This window comes from Orycteropus afer, unplaced genomic scaffold, assembly GCF_000298275.1.
Source record: "Orycteropus afer afer isolate SDZICR_OR568_19922 unplaced genomic scaffold, OryAfe1.0 scaffold00070, whole genome shotgun sequence".
NCBI lineage: Eukaryota > Metazoa > Chordata > Mammalia > Tubulidentata > Orycteropodidae > Orycteropus > Orycteropus afer.
In genome coordinates, this window is record NW_006921657.1 from 8,410,715 (window position 1) to 8,435,183 (window position 24,469).

At 46.5% G+C, this 24,469-nt stretch overlaps 1 protein-coding gene across 1 annotated transcript in view; it reads right to left on the reverse strand.

Annotated features, from left to right (window-relative positions):
- Window positions 1-24,469, reverse strand: part of HK1 (hexokinase 1) — a 92,548-nt gene that overhangs the window by 61,817 nt on the left and 6,262 nt on the right. The window contains exon 2 of the mRNA XM_007940667.2: window positions 7,946-8,108. Coding sequence (XP_007938858.1) covers window positions 7,946-8,108 — 163 coding nt within the window. The remainder of the gene's footprint in view (window positions 1-7,945; window positions 8,109-24,469) is intronic.

Here is a 24,469-nt window from a genome sequence, read left to right on the forward strand (position 1 = left end):
GTTGGATTATAAGTAACTTGAAGGCAAGACCAATGCCTATCTTCCTCCTCAAGTACTGACTCCTACCCACAGCAGGCCATCAATAAGTACATGCTGCTAGCTCAATAACATCCATTAATATTTGGAACATGGAATGAACAAAGTATGAATCTAGGAAAATTGGAAGTTGTCAAAAATGAAATGGAACACATAAAGGTCTATATCCTAGGCATTAGTGAGCTAAAATGGACCAGTTTTGGCCATTTTGAATCAAACAAAGACTTCATATTATTTAGTTCTACAATCAACACCAACAGAAGCAGCCGTCAAGACATCAGATGATGTATTGCATTGGGCAAATCTGCTGCAAAAGACCTGTTTCAAGTGCTGAGGGACAAAGATGTCTCCTTGAAGACTAAGGTACGCCTAACCCAAGCTATGGTATTTTCAATCACCTCATATGCACGTAAGAGCTGGACAATGAATAAGGAAGACTGAAGAAGAGTTGATGCTTTTGACTTGTGGTGCTGGCAAAGAATAGTGAAAGTACCATGGACTACTAAAAGAACTAACCAATCTGTCCTGGAAGAAGTGTAGCCAGAATGCTCCTTGGAAGTGAGAATGGCCAGACTTCATCTCACCTACTTTGGTCATGTTGTCAGAAGGGACCATTTTCCGAAGAAGGATATCATGCTTGGTAAAGTGGAGGGGCAATGTAAAAGTGGAAGGTCCTCAACAAGGTGGATTGACACAGTGGCTGCAACAATGGGTTCAAGTATTGCAAGGATCATGAGGCTGGCACAGGACCAGGCAGTGTTTTGTTCTGCTGTATATAGGACTGCTATGCATCAGACGTGACTCAACGGCACCTAACAACAGCAGCTAGCTTACTAAGAACTTCATGGCCAAATGCATGGTCTGTTCAGTCCTGGACTCTGACAGGCAAAGGGTATCAGAGAACAATTTCTGGCAAAGGGAAAACAATTTCTGTTAAACTTTTTCAGATGTCTAACATGTCTTTAGATACCTTGTTCCTTTGCCCCCTTTTTTGTCCATGAGGTTGGGGGCAGGAGTAGTCCTCTGCTTTGGTTTGTTGTTGTTGTTGTTATGTGCCGTCGAGTCGGCCCCGACTCATAGCGACCCCTCCTTGGGTTTCCGAGGCAGTATCACTACGGAAGTAGGATTGCCCAACCTTCCTTCCGAGGAGTGGCTGGTGGGTTTGAACCGCCAGCCGTCTGGTTAGCAGGCAAGTGTCTTAGCCACTATGCTACCAGAGCTCCCCTGCTTTGGTTTAGGGGAATGGATATGTGCATGCCCAGAGGCATCTAACTTGGCCACCATCATCCACTCTATGAATTTCCTAAGAAGCCCTGGTGGTGCAGTGGTTTAGCACTCAGCTGCTAAGTGGCAGGTCAGTGGTTCAAATCCACTCAGCAACTCCTTGGAAGAAAGACCTGGTGATCTGCTCCCATGAAGATTACAGCCTAGAAAAGCCTATGGGGAAGTTCTCCTCTGCCACATGGAGTCGCTATAAATAAAAATTAACTCAATGCCACCTAACAAAATGGGGGACAAGAAGGCCTTGAGTGGCACGTTAAGTGCTTGGCTACTAACTCAAAGGTTGCAGTTCGAGTCCACCCAGGTGCCTTGGAAAAAAGGCCTAGTGATGTACTTAACAAAAGGTTACAACCACTGAAAACCCTCTAAACAGTTCTACTCTGAAACACATGGGGTTGCCATGCGTTAGAATCAACTCAGTGGTAACTGTTTTTTTTGGTTTTTTTCAAATGGGGGATAAGATGCACTCTTTTCTCCGGGATTGATAGCTATGAGGCAAGATGTCAGGTTAGGGCTGCTGGTGCTGTGTCTGCATTAAGGGGAGAGTTGTGCCAAGAAAGAAGTGACCCAAAGGAAAGCAGAGGTGACTGAACGAATAAGAGACAGATGAGTCCCTGGATGCAGAGGCCAGCTTAAAACTACACTTCCCAGTAATGTGAACCTAAAATTCTCCTTCTGTACATAAACTAATTTGAATCAGATTTCTTGTAACTATGACCAGAAGGCTCCCAAGTTCAATATTCTTTTTTAGGGAATGAATCTTCCAAATACCTACTTCCCCTCTATTAAAAAGGGACCTACCACCTGTGGGATCAGGACTATGGTCACAGGGACATCAAGCTCAATTGGCATAACATACTACACAAAAATATTGTTCCACATCCTACTTGGGCGAGTAGCAACTGGGATCTTAAAAGCTTGCAGGCAGCCATCTAGATGCAACAATGGGTCTCTCCTCATCCAGAGCAAACAAGAATGAAGAAAACCAAAGACACATGGAAACAATTAGCCCAAGGGACTGGTACACCATGCGATCCTCAGCCTATATGACTATGAGACCAGAAGAACTGGATGGTGCCCAGCATATATGACTATGAGACCAGAAGAACTAGATGGTGCCCAGCTACTACTGTCAACCACTTGGAAGGGGATCTCTGTAGGAGATCCTGGATAGAGAACAATGTGAGACAAAATTCAAAATCATTTAAAAAAAAAAAAAAAAAGGGACAAGGTTTGCTGGTCTGATGGAGCCTAAAAGAACCCCTGAGACTATGGCCCCTAGCTGCCCTTCAGGTCTGGAATTGAACTCACTACTGTGGCTTCCAGCCAAACAAAAGACAGGCATATGAGCTGAACATTTACATTAGGTGGATATACTCCTTGGAGAGATCAATCATGGGAGAATAGAAGGGCTGTGTGTGCACATGGAGGGGCCAGGAGTGCATGGGAGGGAAGGACACAGGGAAGAGGTAACTGTGGGGAAGAAGTGGGAGGAGAGCTGTGGCACTGTGGGACACTGCAGTCAACGTCATGAGACAAAGTGTATGTGAACTGCTGTACAGAAAATGAATGTGCTCTGCACACTTTTACCCAAATCACAATACAAATTAAAAAAAATACACACACACAAAAAAAAAAAAAAAAAAAAGGGACCTACTGCCCATGAGTTAATCTCAGGTTGGTTACCCAGTTGGTGATATCCAGTCAGAGGAACTGGAGCAGTGGCCTATGGGCCAATCTACATTTTGGGTGGCCAGCTCAGGGTTGGGGTTCCATGGTAGTTATGGAGCAGTCTGTCTTTGTATCCCCCTTTTCTCTGCCTCCTCCCCGTATAACATCACATGGATACCAGAGAATTCTGAAACACTCTGGATCCTCCATCCAAGAGCTGGGCATCCACATTTAAGCCTGATAGCTAGGAGTCCTCTGACCAGCCACACTGGTTAGGAAACATTCTCAAAGAATTCTTACAAAGTCAGTTATCAAATTACACTGATGGTGATGATGATGACGATGATGATACGAAGAAGACAATGACAACAATGGTTTAGTTTCCAAAGCACTTTCATTTGATCCTTCTGACAATCTTGAGGCAGAGAGAGCAGGGATTACTGTGTCCATTTTATAAATGAGGAAATGGAGGCTCAGAAAAGTTAAGGAATTTCTCCAAAGTCAGACAGATGGCTAGTAAGTGGCAGAGCCAGGGATTAATCCAATGTTTTAGATTTTTATTTTTTTCCTTTAACTTCAAGGTCAGCCTCTTTCTGTGGAAGTGGGCTGCTCTCCACCCTTCTATTTCAATCTTTGGCCTTGAACTTCGTTCCTGCTACCGGTGCCTCCTACTTGTGACTTCTTCCCAAATTTCCCATTTCCACTGAAGCCAGGAGAACTGCTCTTCAAGAGAAGTCTCATTAAACAGAATATCTAAGGGCTCCTGGCAACTGACCACTTTCTAATGACAGCCATTACCACCAGCAATAATACGAAAAACAAACACTGGCACAGATGTTGCTCTTGAGTCTAAGTCTGCACTAGGAAACAGGGCAAACAAAAGCTCCACCTTCACGGAACGCCCCCCCCCCTTTGGCCCTGCTTAATAAATTAATTCTGCACATGCACTACAAAGGCATTCCCCCATCTGTGGTCCAGCTGCTTGATGAGAATTCTATGCCTTCATCAAGAACCCGATTCTGCGGTTGCAAGTGAAAATCTGTTCAGTTTAGAACACTAGACATCCAGAGAACTTGTGGGATAATCCAACAATCTTTCCAAATAAGGAAATGAGACAGAGAAACCTATGTGAGCAGCTCAAATGCTTCAGGAAATGAAGAGAAAAACTTTCCTTTCTTTGGCTGGGAAGGAGGAGCCCTGGTGGCACAGTGATTAAGCTCTCTGCTGCTAACAGGAAGATGGGTGGTTTCAACCCACGAGCCACTCTGTAAGGAAAACATGTGGCAATCTACTTCCGTAACGATAACAGCCTTGGAAATCCTATGAAGTAATTCTGCTCTATCCAATAGGGGCGCTACGAGTCGGAATCAACTTGACAGCAACAGATTTGGCTGGGAATTAGTACTATGCATATTCAGGCCCCCAAAATAACTGTGACCACACTGCAAATCATTCTGCTATGCCTGAAACAGGATAATAGGTCCATTCAAGCTTCCAGCAAATCGTTTCTTGAACTTGTCCTTTGGGTAAAGTGCGTGTTTGGAACCATAAAGCATAAAGAAATAGCCATTAATATTTATCCTCAAAATGTTTATGATCAAATTGGTACTTACAAACCCTAAGTGATAAATTAGAAGGGGGAAAAAAAAGAGGGACTCAGAGTGAGCTGGGTCTGCTGAGAGAAGCTGCACACAGAAGGACCAACTGTGCCCTGGGAGCCCGGACAGCGCCGAAGAGGGGCTTCTTTTCAGCCAAGTCACCAGAGTTAAAAGGTTTCAATGTTCTCCTTTTCTTATTTATTATTCATACCTTTCCTAGGTCAAAAAGGATTTGCAGCAGCTAAAAGCACTTCAAGATAAGAAAGAACCCAAAAAAACTTATGTATAGAGTACTAAAGAGCAACTAAAGACAAACCACAGCCCATAAAAAATGGCCAAAGGGGGAACAACTGAATAATTAAAAATGAGCTAACACATTTCTGGAACAATCAGTAGATAAAGGTCAACAGCTTAATTTCAAGCCTCTGAGTCCGGTCAGTGAGAGTCCAGGTGCACCGGGGAAGGGAACGTTTGTTCCTCCCTTTGCCTTGAAGCCCAGTCACCACTAAACTTGCAAGAGTGTTTCTCTACCACATGGAGCTCCAATTCATCCTTCAGTGGTTTGGGATTACCACTAATTCTGTCGCTGACTAATTACCACAGATGAAACAGTGATTAACATTTCAAAAAGCGAACAGCACCATGGACTTAACTATTCAGAAGACCTGCATTCTGATGACTGCCGGTTCTGGATGTAGGAGGGCAGGGACAGGGGGAGCTGATACGGAACCACTTCCCACAGGACTGGGGTGGTGTAGGTATGGAGGCCTTGATTTCACTACCAATCTCTGTGAGTGGCTATAGGGACTGTTCCAAGGGCAGTGTGGGCCCAAGACACAGGAACTCAATCCACCCATAAATATTAGGAATAGCCACAAGAAGGCCTACAAGGTGGAAGAAGCAGTCAGAGGAAGAAGGGCTAGGGGAGTAGGGTCAGGGAAGGGTGCTGGGTGTAGGCAGGCAGATCAAGGCCCTGTGGACATAGGTCCTTGAGGTTCAGAGCTCTGGTTCCTCCTCCTCCTCCTCTGTGCTCTTGAGAGGCCCCAAGTATTTGGCCCCATCAGCACTGGAGAAGAGACGGGCTCCAAAGAAGGCATGTGGCCCGGATGTTAATTCTGCAAACCCTAGGACAGCGCTTCCTAACATGGATGTACTACCACCATATACGTCATCAAATAGTAAGACACCACTGAAAAAGAAAAATGCTAGCAGTAGTAATTTTAAGATGCTATTATTATAACGGGAGCTCTGGTGGCATAATGCCTAAGGCATTTGACTGCTAACTAGAAACCCACCAGCTACTCGTTGGAAGGAAGGCTGGGCAATCTACTTCTGTAGTGATACCGCCTCGGAAACCCAAGGAGCGGCCACTATGAGTCAGATCCAACTCCACAGCAGTGGGTTTATTATTATACCATGCATTGCTGATTTCAGAGATATTCAGACAAAAAAGAATAAATGCCTGAAAGTTGATCAAATGTGGTAACAGACATTTGGGGAAAAGATCAATCAGGTTCAGGGAAAAGGTGGTTAAGCCGAGTTAAAAACGTTTTTTTTTTTTTTCCCTACAGGATTTCTCAGGCCTTTAGTATGTTGGGGTCTGTTATGAAGCTCTAAGAGGGGGCTAGAGAATGTTGTAGTTCCCCAACAAATATGAGTTCTGGGCCTTGTTTTAAGAAGCAGCCAATGGGGTGCAAGTAGCTATACTTGGATCACACTTTGAGATCCTCAGCCCTGGAAATGGTTTGTGAAGATAGTGAGGGAGAGTGTCCCTGCTGACAGAGGGGGCTGGCTTAGGCAGGGTTCTAGAGATAAGGGAAGACGTCTCCTCCTCAAATGTGTCTGCCCTGGGCCAGCCACACAGGACTGGGGACCCCCACAGGGACTGAGTATTGTCTGTACTCTCCCAAACAAAGCCAGAGCAGGTAGGCTCCTGGTGACTGCCACATCCACCTCCCCTTCCCCATCTCTCAGCTATAAGCTGGACACAAATACACCTCTCCTATGAACTCTGGGAAATCCTAGAAAGACTCAAATGCTGCTAGAAGTGGACTCCATCCTTGGTGGGAGAAAAAGCAGGTATGAACCAAAAAGGCCTCTCTTGCCCCACCAGAGCCATGAGAACCACACCCAGTGAACCCCACAGTGGGGTCACTCTGATGGCCAGAGTTTTTCCTCAAGAGAAACAAAGGAAGGAATATTATAAGTAGACAAACTTCAGGGATATAAAAGCAAAGGTGTAGGCAGGAAGCAAGCCCCACCTGTGGCCTCTATTGAAAGAGTAAATAGGGCACGCCCACCACCAATGCCTGGATCATGGTCATGGTTCTGACTGTTTCCAAAGGCTGCACACCATGCACTTGGCCAGCTTTTGAGACCATTAGCTGCAATAGCTGCAATTTCACTGAGGTCTGTTTTGCAGACTGCATACTAAATGCCCCAAATCACTCCTTTAAACAAGAGCCACCAGAGCAGGGAAGAAATTGGGAGTATGTGAGGGCCATACTCATGGGGTGTGTACTTACAACCCCAAGAGAAACTTTTCTTCCTCTTGATCTCTCTGTATCTTATGTGGCCTAGACCACAGAACACAGCTCTGAGTGGGTCTCTTGAGAGTGACAAACCAGATGGCAGAGCACACATGCCTTTCAAACTAGTAACTACAGGGCAGCCAGGCAGAAAAGCCTCCACAGGCAGGCCAGGCTGCACCCTCCTGGCCTCCACTCTGCTCTGGTCAGGGGCTGATGCCACTCCTAAGGAGCAGGATTGATAATCCTTGAGGGCACCCAACTCTCCAATATGGGGCAAAGGCCATAGGGATGCAACCCAGAGGATAACTGCTTTTTCAATGCCACCTGCCCTCTCCATTTCTCTGCTTTAGGGGCTAAAGAATGTATGTAATTTATTCAAACAGGGACTTAAATCTCACCTCTGAATCTGAGACTCCTCCGGGCACTAGAATTGGTACTTAACTGGGATACTGAAAGGAAGCGTAGGTACCTGATGGAGATATTCTCCATAAAATGAACCTTTTGATTGTTCTAGAGCCCTTCATGTTTTAGAGACATCAAAGCAGTGCTAGAAACACTATAAGATCTATAAACACTAAGCTTTCTGAAGTAACACAAGCCATGAGACAGGCCGATGATCTCAAGTCCACCATGGTTTCCCTAATGCCTGGCTCATGGTCAGTGCTCAACAGACAGTAGCTGGATAAATGGATTGGTGGATGGGAGAACAGATGGATGGAATGGTGAATGAACAAGTGTGTGCATTAATGAACAAATAAATGAAAGTTAGAAGGATGGTTTCACAGAACATTTGGCCCTTGGAGCCCAATCTTTGGGTGAGAGACTCACCTGAACCATCAGGAATGGACCTCACAAATGTTGGCAGCATCTTGATTGTGGCTGTTGGATTAAAATCCCGTGAGAGGCCATTCTTCATCTCCTTCCTGAAGCGAGCCATGATATCTAACAGAGTTTCATCAGAGAGCCGCATGGTATACAGATACTTGTCAATCTGGGGGAAGAAAGAGAAGGAAGGAGAGTGAGGCTGAGGCTGAAGGAAGTCATTTCAACTCAAGTCTGGTTGGGACAGGACAGGGTAGTGCCTCAGTCCTGGTCAAGATAATCCAGTTCCTGCTGGTACTGACACACCCATGCTGGCACATCAAACAAAGGGGTAAAACAAAAGAACTGAAACATCATGCTGAGCCAAGTCAGTTGCAAAAGAACAAACATTGTATGAATCCACTTATATGAAATATCTAGAATGACCAAGTATATACTGACCAAGGTTAATTAATGGTTACCAGGGCCAGGCAGAAAGAGCTCTCATGGTATAGTAGTTAAGGCATTTGACTGCTAAGCAAAAGGTCAGTGGTTTGAACCCACCAGCTGCTCAACGGATGAAAGATCAGCAGTCTGCTTCCATAGGATTTATGGCCTTGGAAACCCATTGAGAGCTGCTATGAGTTGGAATCAACTCGATGGCAGTTGAGTTTGGTTTTGTTTCAGGGGTGAGTGGGGAAGAGGGAAAAGGACACATTGCTTAGGAGATACTGAGCTTCTGTTATGGGCATTTTTAAAAAAGATGGGGGTCATTTAACTGCCATTAACTGTGTGACGCAGAGCAGGCCTGCAAATGCCAAGCCCCAATTCCTCACCTATGAAATGAACAGCTGGAACAAGATGATCTCTAAAGTCCCTTGCAACCCTAGAATGTTACATGGGCACTGTCCTTTGAGTACCACAAATTCCACGATGGGGGTGGTTTTCTTCAAGTATCAAAGAGAACCTCCGGCTTCAACACAACCTCTTCCCCACCATGAGAGGCCGCTCATCCTCACATAGATGGTGGTACAGCAGAGCTTGAGAACAAGAGCTCTGGTGCCAACCATCTGGTTCTAATCCCAGGCCCACACTTGACAACTATGTGAATTTCAGCTTCCCCAACTAAAAAACTGAGATGATAAATAACTTATAGGATGTTGTGAAGCTCAAATGAGATCAAGAAGCACCTAGAACATAGTAAGCACTCAAAATCATCGACCATTATTATTCATGTGAGCCAGTGGAGCCAGTGGATTTCCTTGAGCATGACTTCTAGGAATGATAGCCAAAGGGTGAGAACCCTTTAGAGAACGTGGGACAACAGGCCCACAGTGCCAAGACCTTAACCCCATCCTTAGAAGGCCTGGAGATGGCCTGCATGGCTCTCATGCCCATGTGCCAGGCCAGTGTGCTCACACCTCCAAGTCAGACCCCTAACATGTGCCAACAAGCCCACCCCAATGTGCTCTCATGCTGTGTCCCCCATTCTCCTTGAGATTCCCAGGCTCCTCACCTCCTGTCCCCTGAGATGTGGAGAAGGAGGAACCAGTCAGCTGTCAAGTCAATGGTTGTTCTTCTTTAATTGATTCTTCCCATTGATTCTCTCAAAAAATATTTACTGGATTCTACTGTCTGTGAGCTAAGCACCTATCCCTAGGATGCTCGTCCTCATGGAGTTCACCAACAGTCCCTTCGCCTCACCATTTGTCTTTCTGCTGCCAGTCAGATTAAGAAGCCCTGGTCATCATGGACCTGGCTTATCAGCAACTCATTCATATAATGGTTTCCATCAATCTCTCTCCCTTCCAGCCCATCCTCCACACCATCACCACCTGTCTTCTGCCAGTACAACCCTTCTTCTCCAGCCGGCCATCTAAATCTCACCTACAAATACCGCCTCCTCCCAAAGACATCCGAGTCCCTCAGGTTATACTTCTCATGAAGCACTGCAACCTGCAGCATGGTCTCACCCGGGTCACAGCTCCTGCGCCTGTCATTTCACTGTGTCAGTGCTCCATGCACCTCGGCCTCTGTGGTGCCCTGCATGGAGCTGTGCACACAGAGCCCCCAGCAACAGAGACACAAATGTAAAACGTGATGAGCCTGAAAGGACCTTGATGCTGGTCTGTCTGCTAAGGAGAATGGCATCTCATGCTCACTTTTCAAGGTGGCTGGAAATATCCTGACTCAAGGACACAGTCCCCGATGCCAAGTCACTTCTGCATATTTTGGTCCCCAGCAGCCTTTTCGCTCTGGTCTCTGTGCCTCATGGTCCGGCCAGCCCTGCCTGCTTCCTGCCTCACAGACAATCAGGACACTGACAAGGGTCCCCCAGTGTCCTCTGTGCCCAGAGACAACCCCTGTCCCCACCTCCAATCTCTTCTACCCCAACTTCCTTTTCCCTTTGTGACAAAGCAACACAAAGAGGGGCAATCATAAGCCACCAAGAGCTGCAAGAGAAATTGCCAGAATCACGGCCCTGAGAGGAGAAGCATACTCTGTTCTACTTCCAAGGCTGGCATCAGTCCTTGTCATCATGGCGCCCACAGTCGGGTGGAGGCGGGGCAGTCTCAGTACCAGAGTGGGTGAGTGCTCTCTTCCTTTGGAGATACTTTTGACACAGTAAAACAGACTGAGTATAAATGATCTACAGAGAGTAAATTTTAAAATAGTGAAAATGAAGAGTGCGTGTGTGGCCATGTGAGCACATGGGGGACAACTAAGCAGAGTCACAGAAGACTTCCTGGAAGGGTAATGTCAGAGTGCTTCCAGGGAGAAGGAAGAGCAGATGTGAGGACAAAGGTGAAGGAGGGCAGCTTGTCCAAGGTAAGAAGTGATGCACCTGGAAAGACTGTTAAGAGGCAGACCACGCAGGGCCTATCCGCCATGTAAACAAACTGACTTGATCCCAAGTCCAAGGGCAAGCCTCGCAACAGCTTTAACGAGAATACAGCAAGAAAAATCAAGCTGTCTGCTGGGTGGAGAATGGATGGACAGGAGCAAGACCATGCAAAAATAGTAACAGTGCCACTCTAGCATTTTGGACAGGCTTCTACTCTGCACTCATCGCTCTACATCATGATTATCTGTTTGTTGACATATTCACCTCCTCTGATACCATGAGTCCCCCAGGAAAGGAAACATGTTTAATATATTCTTGGAACTTAACCAATGTTGTCTAACACACAGGAATAATTCAATTAATATCTGTTGGATGCTAGAATAATACCTTATAATTATATTGGAGTTTACTGTATACCTATGGAGCAGTTCTACTGTCCTATAGGGTCGTTGTGAGTCGGAATCAACTCATTAACAGTAGGGTTTGGTTTGTTTGTTACCAAATGCCAAGTGCTTTCATACAACATGTAATTTAACCTTTAAAATGACCCTAACAGAGAGATGTTCTTAATCCCCACTTTACAGATGCAGAAGATGAGGCTCTAAGAAGCTAAGTGATCTGTTCAAAGTGCACAGCCAGGGGAGTCACATCTTATATTTGTAGAAGACCTATAATCATCCCCATCTTCAGGGGAAGGCTGGTTCCCTTACTCTCTGTAGAAAGCAGGCCCAAGTAAAGCTGCAGAGGTTGTCCAGCTAGACACGAAGAAATTTCTGGAAAAGACAGGGCTCTTGGTAGCTCTTCAGCCATCCTGGCTCCTAACTCAAGGTGCAGCGCAGCACACAGAACACTGACCTAAGAATGGCAATTTTAGAGGACACCTGAACCAAACCAAGCAGAGCTTAGAAGCTCAAACAAGAAAGCAGGTTGGGGACAGAGTAGACAACGTAGCTTCCAAGATTCTCCATAAGGACGGCTTCCTTGCTCCTATCCAGGTCATGAATCATCATGTGGTACAACCACTCTAGGAAGAGATGTGGAAATTAGGGTCAAAAGGGAGTATGGTTCAGGTTCATGAATTATCACATGGTACAACCCATATCAGAAAAAGTGTGGAAACAGGAGCCAAAAAGGGGGTATGACTTGGGCAGAGTTGGAACTAAAATCAGGGCCTCTCGGATTTCACGTGAATCAAGAAGAGTGGAGGGAGGCCCTTCCCACTGGCCCTTGGACAGTAAGCAGGGGCTGATGAAGCAGCATAGATCCTGGGTGGGGCTGATGAGGGGAGAAGTCACCCCTTCCGGTACCCTTCATGCTGCCCTGCCAGGCAGACACTGGTACTGAACTCAGTGAATATGCACCACACAGACCGTGGCCCTGTAAGTGGCTCAGGAAGCACTGGAGCAAAGCACATGTCCAGAGACATTTGCAGAAAAGCATCCCCAGAGGCCCAGAGCGCCCAGTGCTGTGCTAAGAATGGACTCTTTCCCCTCATTCAGATCAGCCTCTCTGGCACTTGGCCAAGCTGCCTCTGCAACCACCCTGATTCTGCCAGCCTGTGAAGGAGGCCAAGAATGAGCAGCAGGAGGCTAAAGGAGGAAGGCAGGGCGGAGAGAAAACCACCCTTGCCCATTTGCTCTGTGGCTGTACTGCAAGAAACACAGGGAGCTGCTTTGGTCAGTAGTGACTAGGGCATTAAACGCTTGCAAGTAGCCATCTAAGATGCAACAATTGGTCTCTCCTTGTCCAGAGTGAAGAAGAGTGAAGAAAATCAAAGATGCATGGGAACAATTAGTCCAAGGGACTACTGGGCCAGGGAACCTCAGCCTCCATGGCCCCGAGACCAAAAAATGTAGATGGTGCCTGGCTACCACTGCCAACCACTCAGAAAAGGATCAAAATTGGAGATGTTGCATAGAGTGAGAGAGAAATGTGGAACAAAATTCAAAATCATAAGTAAATAAATAAATAAATAAAAAGACGAGGCTTACTGGTCTGATAGAGACTGGTAAAAGCCCTGACACTATGGTCCCTAGTCACCCTTTGGGGCCTGGAACTAAACTCACTCCCATGGCTTCCAGCCAAACAACAGAAAGGAATATAAGGTGAACATTATACTGGGTGGGTATACTCCTTAAAACAATCAGCCAGGGGAGATCAGAAGGGCAACATTTGCACAGGGAGACAACTCAGAGGGCAGCAATGCAGGGGAAAGAAGAACCAGGGAAAAGGTAACCACAGGGAGGAAGCAGGAAGAGAGCTGTTACACTGTGGAGACTGCAATCAATGTCATGAAACAAAATGTGTATGAACTGTTGAAAGGAAAACAAATTTGCTCTGTAAACTTTCACCCAAATCACAATTTTAAAAAGAAAGAAAAAGAAACGCAGGAGGGAGCAGCTCTTTCCTGCAAAGAAAGGATGAAAAGCCCAGGAGACGGGACATGGGGGGGAGGTGCAGCGCCCAGAAAGCTGACTCCTGAGCTCTGGTGTCTGGTCGAAACCTGTGGCCCTTCAACTTTCTGTATATCTCCACAGCATCTCCACATCTTTTCCTCCCTCCCTCCCTCCCTCCCTTCCTCTTCCCCGCCCCATTTCCACTCCTATTTCCTCAGTTCTCTTAAGACACTGCTTTACTGCTCTGGTCAATCAGCAGCGCCCAAAGAACTCCTCCTGCCCTTCCACATCCCAGCGACCCGCTGCCTCCAGCTCACGGTGAGCCCATGTGCATCAGGGAAGGACCGTGTGCCACAGGGCTTTCAGTGGCTGATTGTCTGCAAGTAGATTGCCAAGCCTTTCTCCCAGTGTCTCTGGGTGGATTCAAACCTCCAATCTTTTGGTCATCCCACACATCTTAGTGATGGAGAGGGCAGCACACAGCAGTTCCTCTGGTGGCCATCTAGCTGCAAGCGTCAAACATTTGGGACCTGTCATAGGACAAAGGGTTCCACTCTCCTATAACAAACCAAACTCACTGCCATCAAGTCAATTCCAACTCATAGAGACCCCCTTTGGCTTTCCAAGGTGGTAAATCTTTACAGAAGCATATTGCTCAGTCTTCCTTCCACAAAGTGGTTGGTGGGTTTGAACTGCCAACTTTCTAGTTAGCAGCCAAATGCCTCACCCCCTGTGCCACCAGAGTTCTTTACATGGTGACTCAAACAAGTGTGTGGGACTTTGGTCAGGCTAGGAAAGAAAGGGGTGCCAGAGGCCCCAGACACCAAACTCAGAGCTGAGACCCGCACATTCTTATCCAAGACTGACAAAGAACACCTTCAGAGATGAAATGGGCTCATGGATGCAAAGTGCTGGGCATGAAGTAAGCGCTTACTATGTGAGCTCCCTTTCTCACTGAACAATAACTCAGTGAGGTAGGCCGGAAAGATATGATTGCCTCCAATTTATAAGAAAGGAAACTGAGACCCAGTGACTCATGCAAAGTCACATGGTTTACAAGTGGTGGCTGGGTCTAGAATTTAGGTAGCATAATGGCTAAAGCACTTGACTGCTAACCAGAAGGCTGGTGGTTCAAACCCACCAGCCACTCCTCGGAAGGAAGGCTGGGCAATCCTACTTCCGTAGTGATACTGCCTCGGAAACCCAAGGAGGGGTCGCTATGAGTCGGGGCCGACTCGACGGCAACATAACAACAACAACAACAATCTCTCATTTGGGGCTTTTCTTCAAGCAGTCCCATTCTTTTCCACATTTCCATTCTTTCTTCACAGACTATGGAGAAAGACACATGGGATCAAATCCAGGACCTGCCATTTACTATCTGTGTGACTTTGGACAAGTTACTTAACCTCTCTGAGTCTTGGTCCTCACTTTTAAGATGAGGATGACAATATGTACACCTCAGAGGGTAAGTGTGAGGGTTTTAATAACATGTTGAGAACAAAGTAAGCATCAATTATCATTTCTCTCCCTCCCCGTCCTTAAGTATCCTAACCATGTTTGCCTGAAAATGCATTGGCTGCTGCAGAGCAATATATCACTTTCACCTGGCCTTTCTGGCAACTCTGGTGGTGTAGTGCCTAAAGCATTTGACTGCTAACCTGAAGGCTGATGGTTCAAATCCACCAGCCACTCCTCGGAAGGAAGACTGGGCAATCTACTTCCGCAGATATACTGCTCGGAAACCCAAGGAGAGGTCACTAGGTCAACTCAACTTGAGGGCAGTGAGTTTTGTGTTTTTTATGGCCTTTCTCCCTAAGGAGCCCTGGTGGCATAAGGCGTTTGGCTGCTAACCAGAAGGTCAGCAATTCAAATCCACCAGTCACTCTATGGAAGGCAAATGGGGCACTCTACTTCTGTAAAGATTTATAGGCTCGGAAACCCAATGGGGGTCGCTAAGAGTCAGAATTGACTTGACAGCAGTGAGTTTGGTTTCTTGAGTCTTTCTAGTTAGCTATGGTCTTTTAATATCCAACAAATGACTGGATAGGACTATGCGAATGAGGTGCTTATGGCCCACCAAGGGGACTGGATAGTTTGCTGATAATGTAAATAAGGTACATGGTAGCCCTGTGGGGGTAGGATCATGCAAATAAGGTATATGGAATCCTAACAAGGGAACTGGTAAGTTTTGCCATCCCACTAGGCTTAAAATGAGCCATTCCAGGGGCAGAAAGGGGGGTGTCTGACTACCACCAAGAAGAGATGGGCGTGGAGTGCATTATTTGGACCTGCGGTCCCTGTACTGGGAACCTCCCAGACCCAGGAGACAGAGAGCTGTGGAGTCAGTGAGAAGGATCAACAGAGAAATGACTATAGCAGAGGCAGCAGAATCAGGAGACCAGCAGGAGTAACAAAGCTGAGTCTCTGAGCTGAGGTTTATTGGCACGGTTCCCATGTAGACCGCACTTGTGCTGGTATGACTTATAAGAGGCCTCGGTCACTGGTCATGCTCCAGCTGGGATCACACTAGCTATGAGCTGTCTGATCTGCTCAGTTGACACTTACTGGCCAAGCTAAAGAGCTCTGTAACACTTGCAAGGCAGAGGTCACCTGGCCCAAGAGGTACAAGGGCCCAAAGAGCTGAGGGCCAGAGAGAGGACTGCCTATAGGCACGGCTGAGAAGAGTCTATCCTGATTGAGTGGATTCTGATCCTGAATTGTGTAATAAATGCCATAATCGTGAATACTGCATGTGTGTTCTGTCTGGCACTGCAATGAATGACCAAACTCAGCAGTAGAGTGCCATGGCAGGATGGCTAGTGTTAGAATTGTAAGGTTGGAGAGAGGAGGTATGGCTGACCTCTGCTTCATAGGAATCAGCCTTGGGCTGATGCTGATGTCACCTCATGAAGTTAGGAAGTCTGCCATGCCATTTTTTACAACTGCCAAACGTTACTAACCCATTTTGTAGAAGAGAAAAAGAAAGCTAGGTGGAAATCTGCCTGAAACCATGCCACATGAAATATTAGAACAAAATTCCTTAGAAACATTTGCACTTATAATTAGTTTTTCCCAAACTATAATGGTATTCTATACATATTGTAGAAAACATAATGTACAAAGGTAAAAAGTATGAGTTCCTCCTCCCATCTCCCCAGAGTTATTCCCACTAACAGAGCTGTACATTCTAGAACTTTTCCACAGCTGAACAAACACTCATCCATACAGGGACTGTGTTTTTTATTTTGTTTCACAAAGATGGAATCACATCACAAACACTCTCTCCTCTGAAACTTTTACTCCACCTTACCGTTTCCTCTGGGAACTGTCTCTCAGACTCCCACTAGCAGAGTCACACCTGAAAGTTCCTCAGGATTCTGGCTGGTTGGAGAATGGGCACAGACAGGCAATGCAGATACCCAGGCTTAACTTGTGGCTTTACCAACCTCTTGGCATCTTAATCTCCCCACCCCTAACATGGTGTCTCCACATGACTATCATCTATAAAAGCATCTAGACTTTCCAGAGCACTTATGCATGTCAATCCCTCCATCATGCTGCCTGGACAAGTGCGCAGGAACCATCACTTCCAATTCCCAGAGGAACAACCAGAGTCCAGAGAGGTTATATGATTGGCCAAGGAGACACACTCATCAGTGAGAAGACCACATGGATACTAAGTTCTCCGATTCCTGTCCTAGCTCCTATCTCTGCACTCTTCCTGCTCAGCCCAGGAAGGCTCAGCCAGGGACTTCCTGGTGCAGAAAGTGGCAGGAACACAAGAGGCAATGGTGCCACAGCTCCCTACTCTCCAGAAGCAGCACGGTTCCCATGGAGACCGCACTTGTGCTGCTGTGACTTAAAAGAGGCCTCAGTCACTGGTCACCCTCCAGCTGGGATCACACTAGCTATGAGCTGTCTGATGTGCTCAGTTGACACAATCCTGGGCAGGAAATTCAAAGCAGAGTGAGCCAAGGTCTTGGCCCAACCAGACATTCCTCTGTGGTTTGTGCCACCCCAAACCTTCCCCCGGCCAAGCAAGGCACCAGCCTTCTTGCGTCCTACACATGGCTGTGCAAACGGCCCAGCCCTACCTCGCTGTTGCCCGTGGTTTCTAGGGAACCTATACATCTGTCCTACTCTTGGCAGCTAGTCTCTGAACAGAGAGGGAGTTAGCCACCATGGGAGATACCTTTGATCCAGTGGGTTCCCTAAAGGAACCATCAACTTGCAGTACCTTCAGAACAATGGTTCTTCACCCACGGTCCACACTGCTTCTCCACCCCTTCTTTCACCCAAAGACCATCCCCAAGCTCACCTCCTCCGGAGTGCATGCCATGATCTGCCCCGCCCACACTGCCCACTCCTCTCCTCTGCATCCCCTCAGCTGTAGGTGTCACTAGGTAGGAATGAGTTTGCCCCAGTGGACACGCCACTGTGTGCGAAACTCTCCCAGGCACTGCAGCAGCAGGCACATGGTGTGCATCTCCAGCTAGACTCTGAGTGACAGGGATGCAGGGGCCATGCCTTCTAGGCCCTTTGTTTTCCCCTAAAGTCAGTGCAGCTTCCTGGCTGAACTGGGTGGCTCCTGAGCTGGGCGGGAAGCCCTCGGTGACGCCTAACTCAGGCAGGTCTCCAGAAGGGTTTGTTGGCTCAGATAAGGCCTAGAGACTCCTCTTCTCCAAACGGCCCAGCCCTTCTCCCCAGCACCAGCCCCCTCACCTCAGCCTCATGGCAACTCATGCAGGGACAATAGCCTCTCTCTGAGATGTGGGAAGTTCCAGGTATTTTCTAACCCCCTCCTTCCTTTCACAACACCTCCAATTCATGGCTGAAGCCCAGGGGAACACAAAAAGCCCTAAAGATAATCAAGATTCTTAGTCTCCTAGCCAAGCCTCCCACAGATTGCTAACTTACCTCACCGTCACCAGAGCAAAATGTGTTTTGTAAAGTAAATGCCATGTAGAGGTTCCTGAGGAAAATATCTGTGTGTGAATACACACCTAAAGCAAAAAAATGACCCTTACCCAAAATAGCCCAAACCCTCTGCCATCAAGTCGACTCTGACTCATAGCGACCCTACAGGACACAGCAGAAGTGCCCCATAGGGTTTCCAAGGCTGTGAGTCTTTACAGGAGCAGACTACCTCATCTTTCTCCCACTAAGTGGCTGGTGGGTTCGAACCACCGACTTCCTGGTTAGCAGCTGAAAGTTTTAACCACTGCACCTCCAGAGCTCCTTAAAACGTTATAGAGTGGAGTTTTCCTTTTCCCAGTCTCCTTTTTAAGGCTCTTGCATATCTTTCTGTACCTTATCTGTACTTTTAGTTATATTTCTAAACTGTTGATTTAGTTTCAACGAACATGTACTAAGCACCCAGTAAGCACCACATACTCATAGCATTTAAGTAAGCACCATTTACTCACAAGCCATGAGGAAAATGAGATCCCCATTACTGATGAGGAAACTGAAGTGTGGAGAACAGAGGTGTAATAGTAACTGAAGGCAGGGCCCCTGGTAGGCACTTCACCCTGACAGGATCCAAACCTGCCCAATGTGTAAGGCAGGCATTATCTACCACCTTTGACACAAGAGGAGCTGAGGCTGCTGGTTAAGCAACTTGTTCAATGTGCCCAGCAACCAGTGCAACACCATCTTGTTGTTAGTAGCTACTGTCAAGGCAACCTCAACTCAGGGCAACCCCACACACAATGGAATGGAATGCTGCCTGGTCCTACATCATCCCCACAACCAGTGGTGGCTCAGACCACTGTGGTCCAAAGGGTTTTCACTGGCTAATTTTCGGAATGCCATCACCAGGCCGTCCTCCCTTTAGTCTGAAAGCTCTGCTGAAACCTGTTCGGCGTCATAGCAACATGCAAGCAAGCCTCCTGACAGATGAGTGCCGGCTGTGCAGGAGGTACAGGGGCCCACAATGGAACACAGGTCTCCTGCATGGAAGGTGAGAATTCTACCACTGAACTGCCTCTGCCCCTACACCAGCACCAGCCTAGCAGCTTCAGACTCGCAGTCCTCCCCTTATTTCCCAGATGCCTCTTGCTATGAGAACCAGTGTAAGGCCAGGACCTTGAGATTACAACCCAACGTTCTCCTGGTGACCTTGGCACCCATTAATAGACCTTCCTGGCTGGTAAGAGAGGCCAAGTCCTTTCCCATGACAAAAACAAAGCTGTTACACTGAACTAGCTAAAAATAAAGGAGGCACCTTCACTCTAAGGGGAAGGAACAGCCCTGGAATGTGGCACGGCAAGAATAACAAGCCTCATTCTCAGCCTCCTGGTTGATGGCTTGGGAAGGGGTCAGCCTCCAGACTCATCATTCCCAATGTTCCAGGTACTTACAGATGAAACAAAAGGAAGACCTGGAATACAGGTAGTTTTTACTTTCATTATGAGACAACCAAACCCTAATGCAAATATTGCTCACTCCCCTACCACAGGGCTAGAGGTCAAAAGACCTGGGGCATTCTCCAGCTACCATTCAACCTGTGACCTTGAGCAAGTCGCTTCCATCTCAGTGGTTTTCCATCCGTCACACAGCAAGCATGATAGCCTGCCGACTCACCCTCACATATGGAGGACACAGACACTCTAGTGCACTTGGGCTTTCTCTGAACTCAGGTTTTTCAGAAATCCACAGTGTCATCTTCATCTGTCCATTTTGCCAATGACAAAATGGACATGCAAATGGTCCACAAACTCTTACCTTCTCACATGCAATTAGGAGCAAAGGTAGACTGGTACCCAGGATCCCTGCCCTGGGTCAGCCACTGGACACCTATCCTCTGTTATCCAGAAACCTGTAACCCCCACTAGCTACTCAAGATGCCAGAAGAATGAACATGTCCATCTCAGAAGAAATACAACCACAGTGCTCCTCAGAAGTGAGGCTGGAGACTTCAGCTAGCTTACTTTGGACATGTCATCAGGAAAGACCAATTGCTAGAAACAGACATCATGTCTAGTAGGTGAAGGACCAGCAAAAACAAAGGAAACCTTCCACGAGGTGGACTGACGCAAGAGCCACAACAATGGACTCAAATATACCAACAATTATAAAGATGACACAGGACCAGACAACATTTTGTTCCATTATATATAAGGTTGCCAGGAGCCAGAGCCAACTTGACAGCAACTAACAACAACAGCAGGTGTATTCTGGGTGAATAACAATTATAACACCTGGTATTTGTATAGCTTTGTAGACTTCCAGAGTGTTTCCATGTCTATTCTCTAATTTTCTTCTCACCTTAAACGAGGAGATCACTAAGGCAGGAATTATTTACCCCATCTGATAAAGAAATTGAGGCCCACAGAGCTTAACAGCTATCTAGCGATACTGCTGAAAGTAGAAGAGTTCAGAGACAGTAACGGTTTGTAGCCTCCTAATCCAATAGATGGGGGCACGTGTGGTTCCGTAGTAGGATTCTAGGCTTCCATGCCGAAGACACGGGTCCAGTTCCCAGCCAGCGGACCTCACGCACAACCAGCACCCTTCTGTCAGGCCTGTGTGTTGCTATGATGCTCAACAGGTTTCAGCAGAGCTTCCAGAGCAAGACAGACAATGAAGAAAGGCCTAGTGATTTACTTCTGAAAAACTCAGCCAATGAAAACCTAACGGATCACAACTGTCCAATGCCATTGCTCACGGGGTCACTACGAGGTGGGGACCCATTCAATGGCAGCTAACAGCAACAAACTTATAGATGACAAACAAGGACAAGAGCCCACAGAAACTATTGCTTTAAATACAATGTCCTGTCCAAATTTCTGAGCCATAAAAATCACTACCCACACAGCCAGCTACTAAGAGGGACCGAGTAGTTGAACCTGTAGGCTCGGGACCATAGTTGCAAGGGACATCAAGCTCAAATGGCATAACATACTACACAAAACATTGTTCCACCTCCCACTTTGGCGAGTAGTGACTGGGATCTTAAAAGCTTCCCAGCTGCCATTTAGACACAACGATGGGTCTCTCCTCGTTCAGAGCAAAGAAGAATGAAGAAAACCAAAAATTCATGGAAACAATTAGTCCTAGCGACTGGTACACCATCCGATCTGCAGCCTATACGACTATGAGACCAGAAGAACTAGATGGTGCCTGGCTACTACTGTCAACCACTTGGAAGGGGATCTATGTAGGAGATCCTGGATAGAGAGGGAGAACAACGTGGAACAAAACTCAAAATCATTTGGAAGAAAAAGAAAAGGGGGGACCAGGTTGGCTGGTGGAGCCACTGAGATTATGGTCCCTAGCTGCCCTTCAGGTCTGGAATTGAACCCATGACTGTGGCTTCCAGCCAAACAATAGACAGGTTTATGAGTTGAGCATTTACATTAGGTAGATACACTCTTTGGAGAGAACAATCACGGGAGAAAGAAGGAGTGCTTATGCACAGTGAGACAGCTTAGGGGGCAGGAGGGCATGGAGGGATGGACATAGGGAAGAGGTAACTATTGGGAGGAAGTATGAGGGGAGCTGTTGCCTTGTGGTAAACTGTGGTCAAAGTCATGAGACAAAGTATATGTGAACTGCTGTATGGAAAGCGTATTTGCTCTGTAAATTTTCACCCAAATCACAATAAAAAAAGAAGAAAAAACTCACTGCCCAACAGAAATAAAATATGAACTACATACATATTTTTAAATTTTCTAGTAGCCCCATGTAAAAGAATAAATGAAACTGGTGAAATTAATTTTAATACCATATTTTATAACCTAATACATGCAAAATGTTTTTTGAAACATATAATCAGTATTTTAAAAATCAATGCTATTTTATTTATTTTTTGTCAAAGTCTTCAAATTCCTATGTGTATTTTATACTTCAAAGTACATCTCAAATCAGACTCGCCATATGTCAAATGCTCAAAAGTTACATGCGGCTGGTGACGACTGAACCGGTCAGCATAGCTCTAGCATTTCAGATAAATCCCTATTAAGGGAGGCTTAAGTGGACTGTTTCAACTGGAAGGCTGCTGTATATAGTAGAATGAGCCCTGCACTGGAGTCTGAAGACAGTCTTGGTCCTGCATGCATGGCTAGTGGGCACTGTTATCAGAGTCCTGTGTCCACATCCTGGCACTACTGCTTTCTGGCTATGGCAAGAAGACCACAATAATTCCACTTGCTGGATCTTGCTTGCTGCATACATAAGACGTAAGGAAAAAAATACTCCCATCCAAGCTTGATGGAAGACCAAACTAAATCAGGCATGTGAAAGCATTCTATAAATGGAACACGACTTTGCAAATGTGAGGTGATGCCTTTATGATAATGGTTGCCCGGGTCTACTACTCCATTCACCCTACCCACCCAGAGAGGGTCCCGGAGACATAAGAGAAATGAGGTCAGGTTGAATAACACGGCCAAAGGTGAACCCCATGTATTAATCAACTGATGAAATCAAAAGATGCTTGTAATACGGCCAAGCAGACACTTCCCCGTGACACAGCCCAGGCAGCAGCTGGGAGAGAACACTGCCAACGGCCTCTAGAAGTGGGCACTACAAGGTGGAGAGTGGGAGTCTTCTTAGGTGGAGAGTGGGAGTCTTCTTCCACGTTAAGTATTGTCCTCCTGAAGGTCCTCTCTTAAATGCAAACAAGTATAAGAGGTGGGGAAGACAGGGTAGAGAGTACAGGGAGGGATCTGAAGAACAACAGGGAAATCTCCAATACCTCACTATAAATAACTTTACTGGGCCAATTTCCTTCCCACGTGAAGCCAGCTGGTCACCACTGAGCAGCTAAGGAGATGGGGAAGCTGAAGCCCGTGTGCTGGTGTTAGAGAGGAACAAGAGATGGGAAGAGTCAGGGAACCTAGAGAGTCCCGAGCCCAGCTCTGTCCTTCTCCATCAACTTTTTCACTCCTTGGAGCTCAGTTTCCCTAAACTGCAATGCGAAGGAGCTGGACATTGCATGATTGCTGAGTTAGGGGCCCTGGTTGTGTGCATGGCCCAATCACTTATGAGCTATGTGGCTATTCACAAGTCACCTAGCCACTTAGGGGAGTCAGTTTCCTCATTTCTAAATGGAGATGATGATGTCTCCCTTCCCCAAGGTGGATGAAAGCAGGGACTCCTGGGCATATGCTTATGTTTTAAAAAAACTTGTCCATGAGTATTCATAGCCACGCTATTCACAATAGCCAAAAATGGGGGGGAAAAAAAAATACATATATATATTCATCAACTGACGAAAAAGTAAGCAAACTATGGCATATCCAAACAATGGACTATTACTCAGTCATAAAAAGGAATGAAGAACTGATACATCCTACAACTTGGATAAACCTCAAAACGTTACGCTAAGTGAAAGAAGCAAGACACAAAAAGCCACATATTGTGGATTCCATTTATACAAAAAGTTCAGAATAGGCAAAAACATAGACAGAAAATGGATTAGTGGCTGCCAGGAGCTGGGGGGAGGCAGGAATGGGGAAGGACAGCTACTAGTTTTGGAGTGTCTTTCTAGGGTGATGAAAATGCTCTAGAATTAAATGATGATGATGGTTGCATAGTGTTGGGAATGTGGTAGAAACCACCGAATTGTATAGTTTACAAGGATGGATTTTATGGTATGTGAATTATATCTCAATAAAATAAAGCTGGGCTCTGCTACTGGACTAGATGAGCCTGGCTGCCAGCTCCACCACTTACTACCTGACAAGCCTCAGAGTCCTCAGCCAGCAGTGGTGATCACAAGAGTACTGGCCCCACGGGGGCACTGTGAGGATGAAGGGAGGTAGTAGCGCTTGAGTGTCTTCGACACAGCACCTGGCAATCAATGTGACAAGCATCACATATTGGCTTCAATTAGTATTATTACCACTAATTTTTTAATGACCCACATTAAAAAAAAGACAGGAATCTAGTGAGCATCCAATACCCCCACTTCCCTCTCAGGCACCTTCAAGACCTTCTTAGGTCTGTGAGCCTGTAATCAGGCATGGAACCAAGATGACTGCCAGCCGACATGTTCAGCCTCACATGGGGCCATTCAGCTTCTGTTTGCAAAGGGCTGGGCTACAGATTTCACATCTCAATTTTCCTTGCTATGGGGATATAGCCACCTTCTCCTTTTTCAGAAGAGGAAGAGCATCTAAGAGAGGTTGGCAGCTGGAGTTTTCTCTGAACAGAGCTGGGCATGTTCAGAAGATTGATAAGCCTGCCCAAGTCAGGTCCACCCAGGAAAAAAGAGAGGGTATGAGCTAAAGCATATGTGTATGTTTTAATTCCCAGAAAAGTTTATCGGATTCACAGCAGAGCACAAGGGGCCACAGCAAG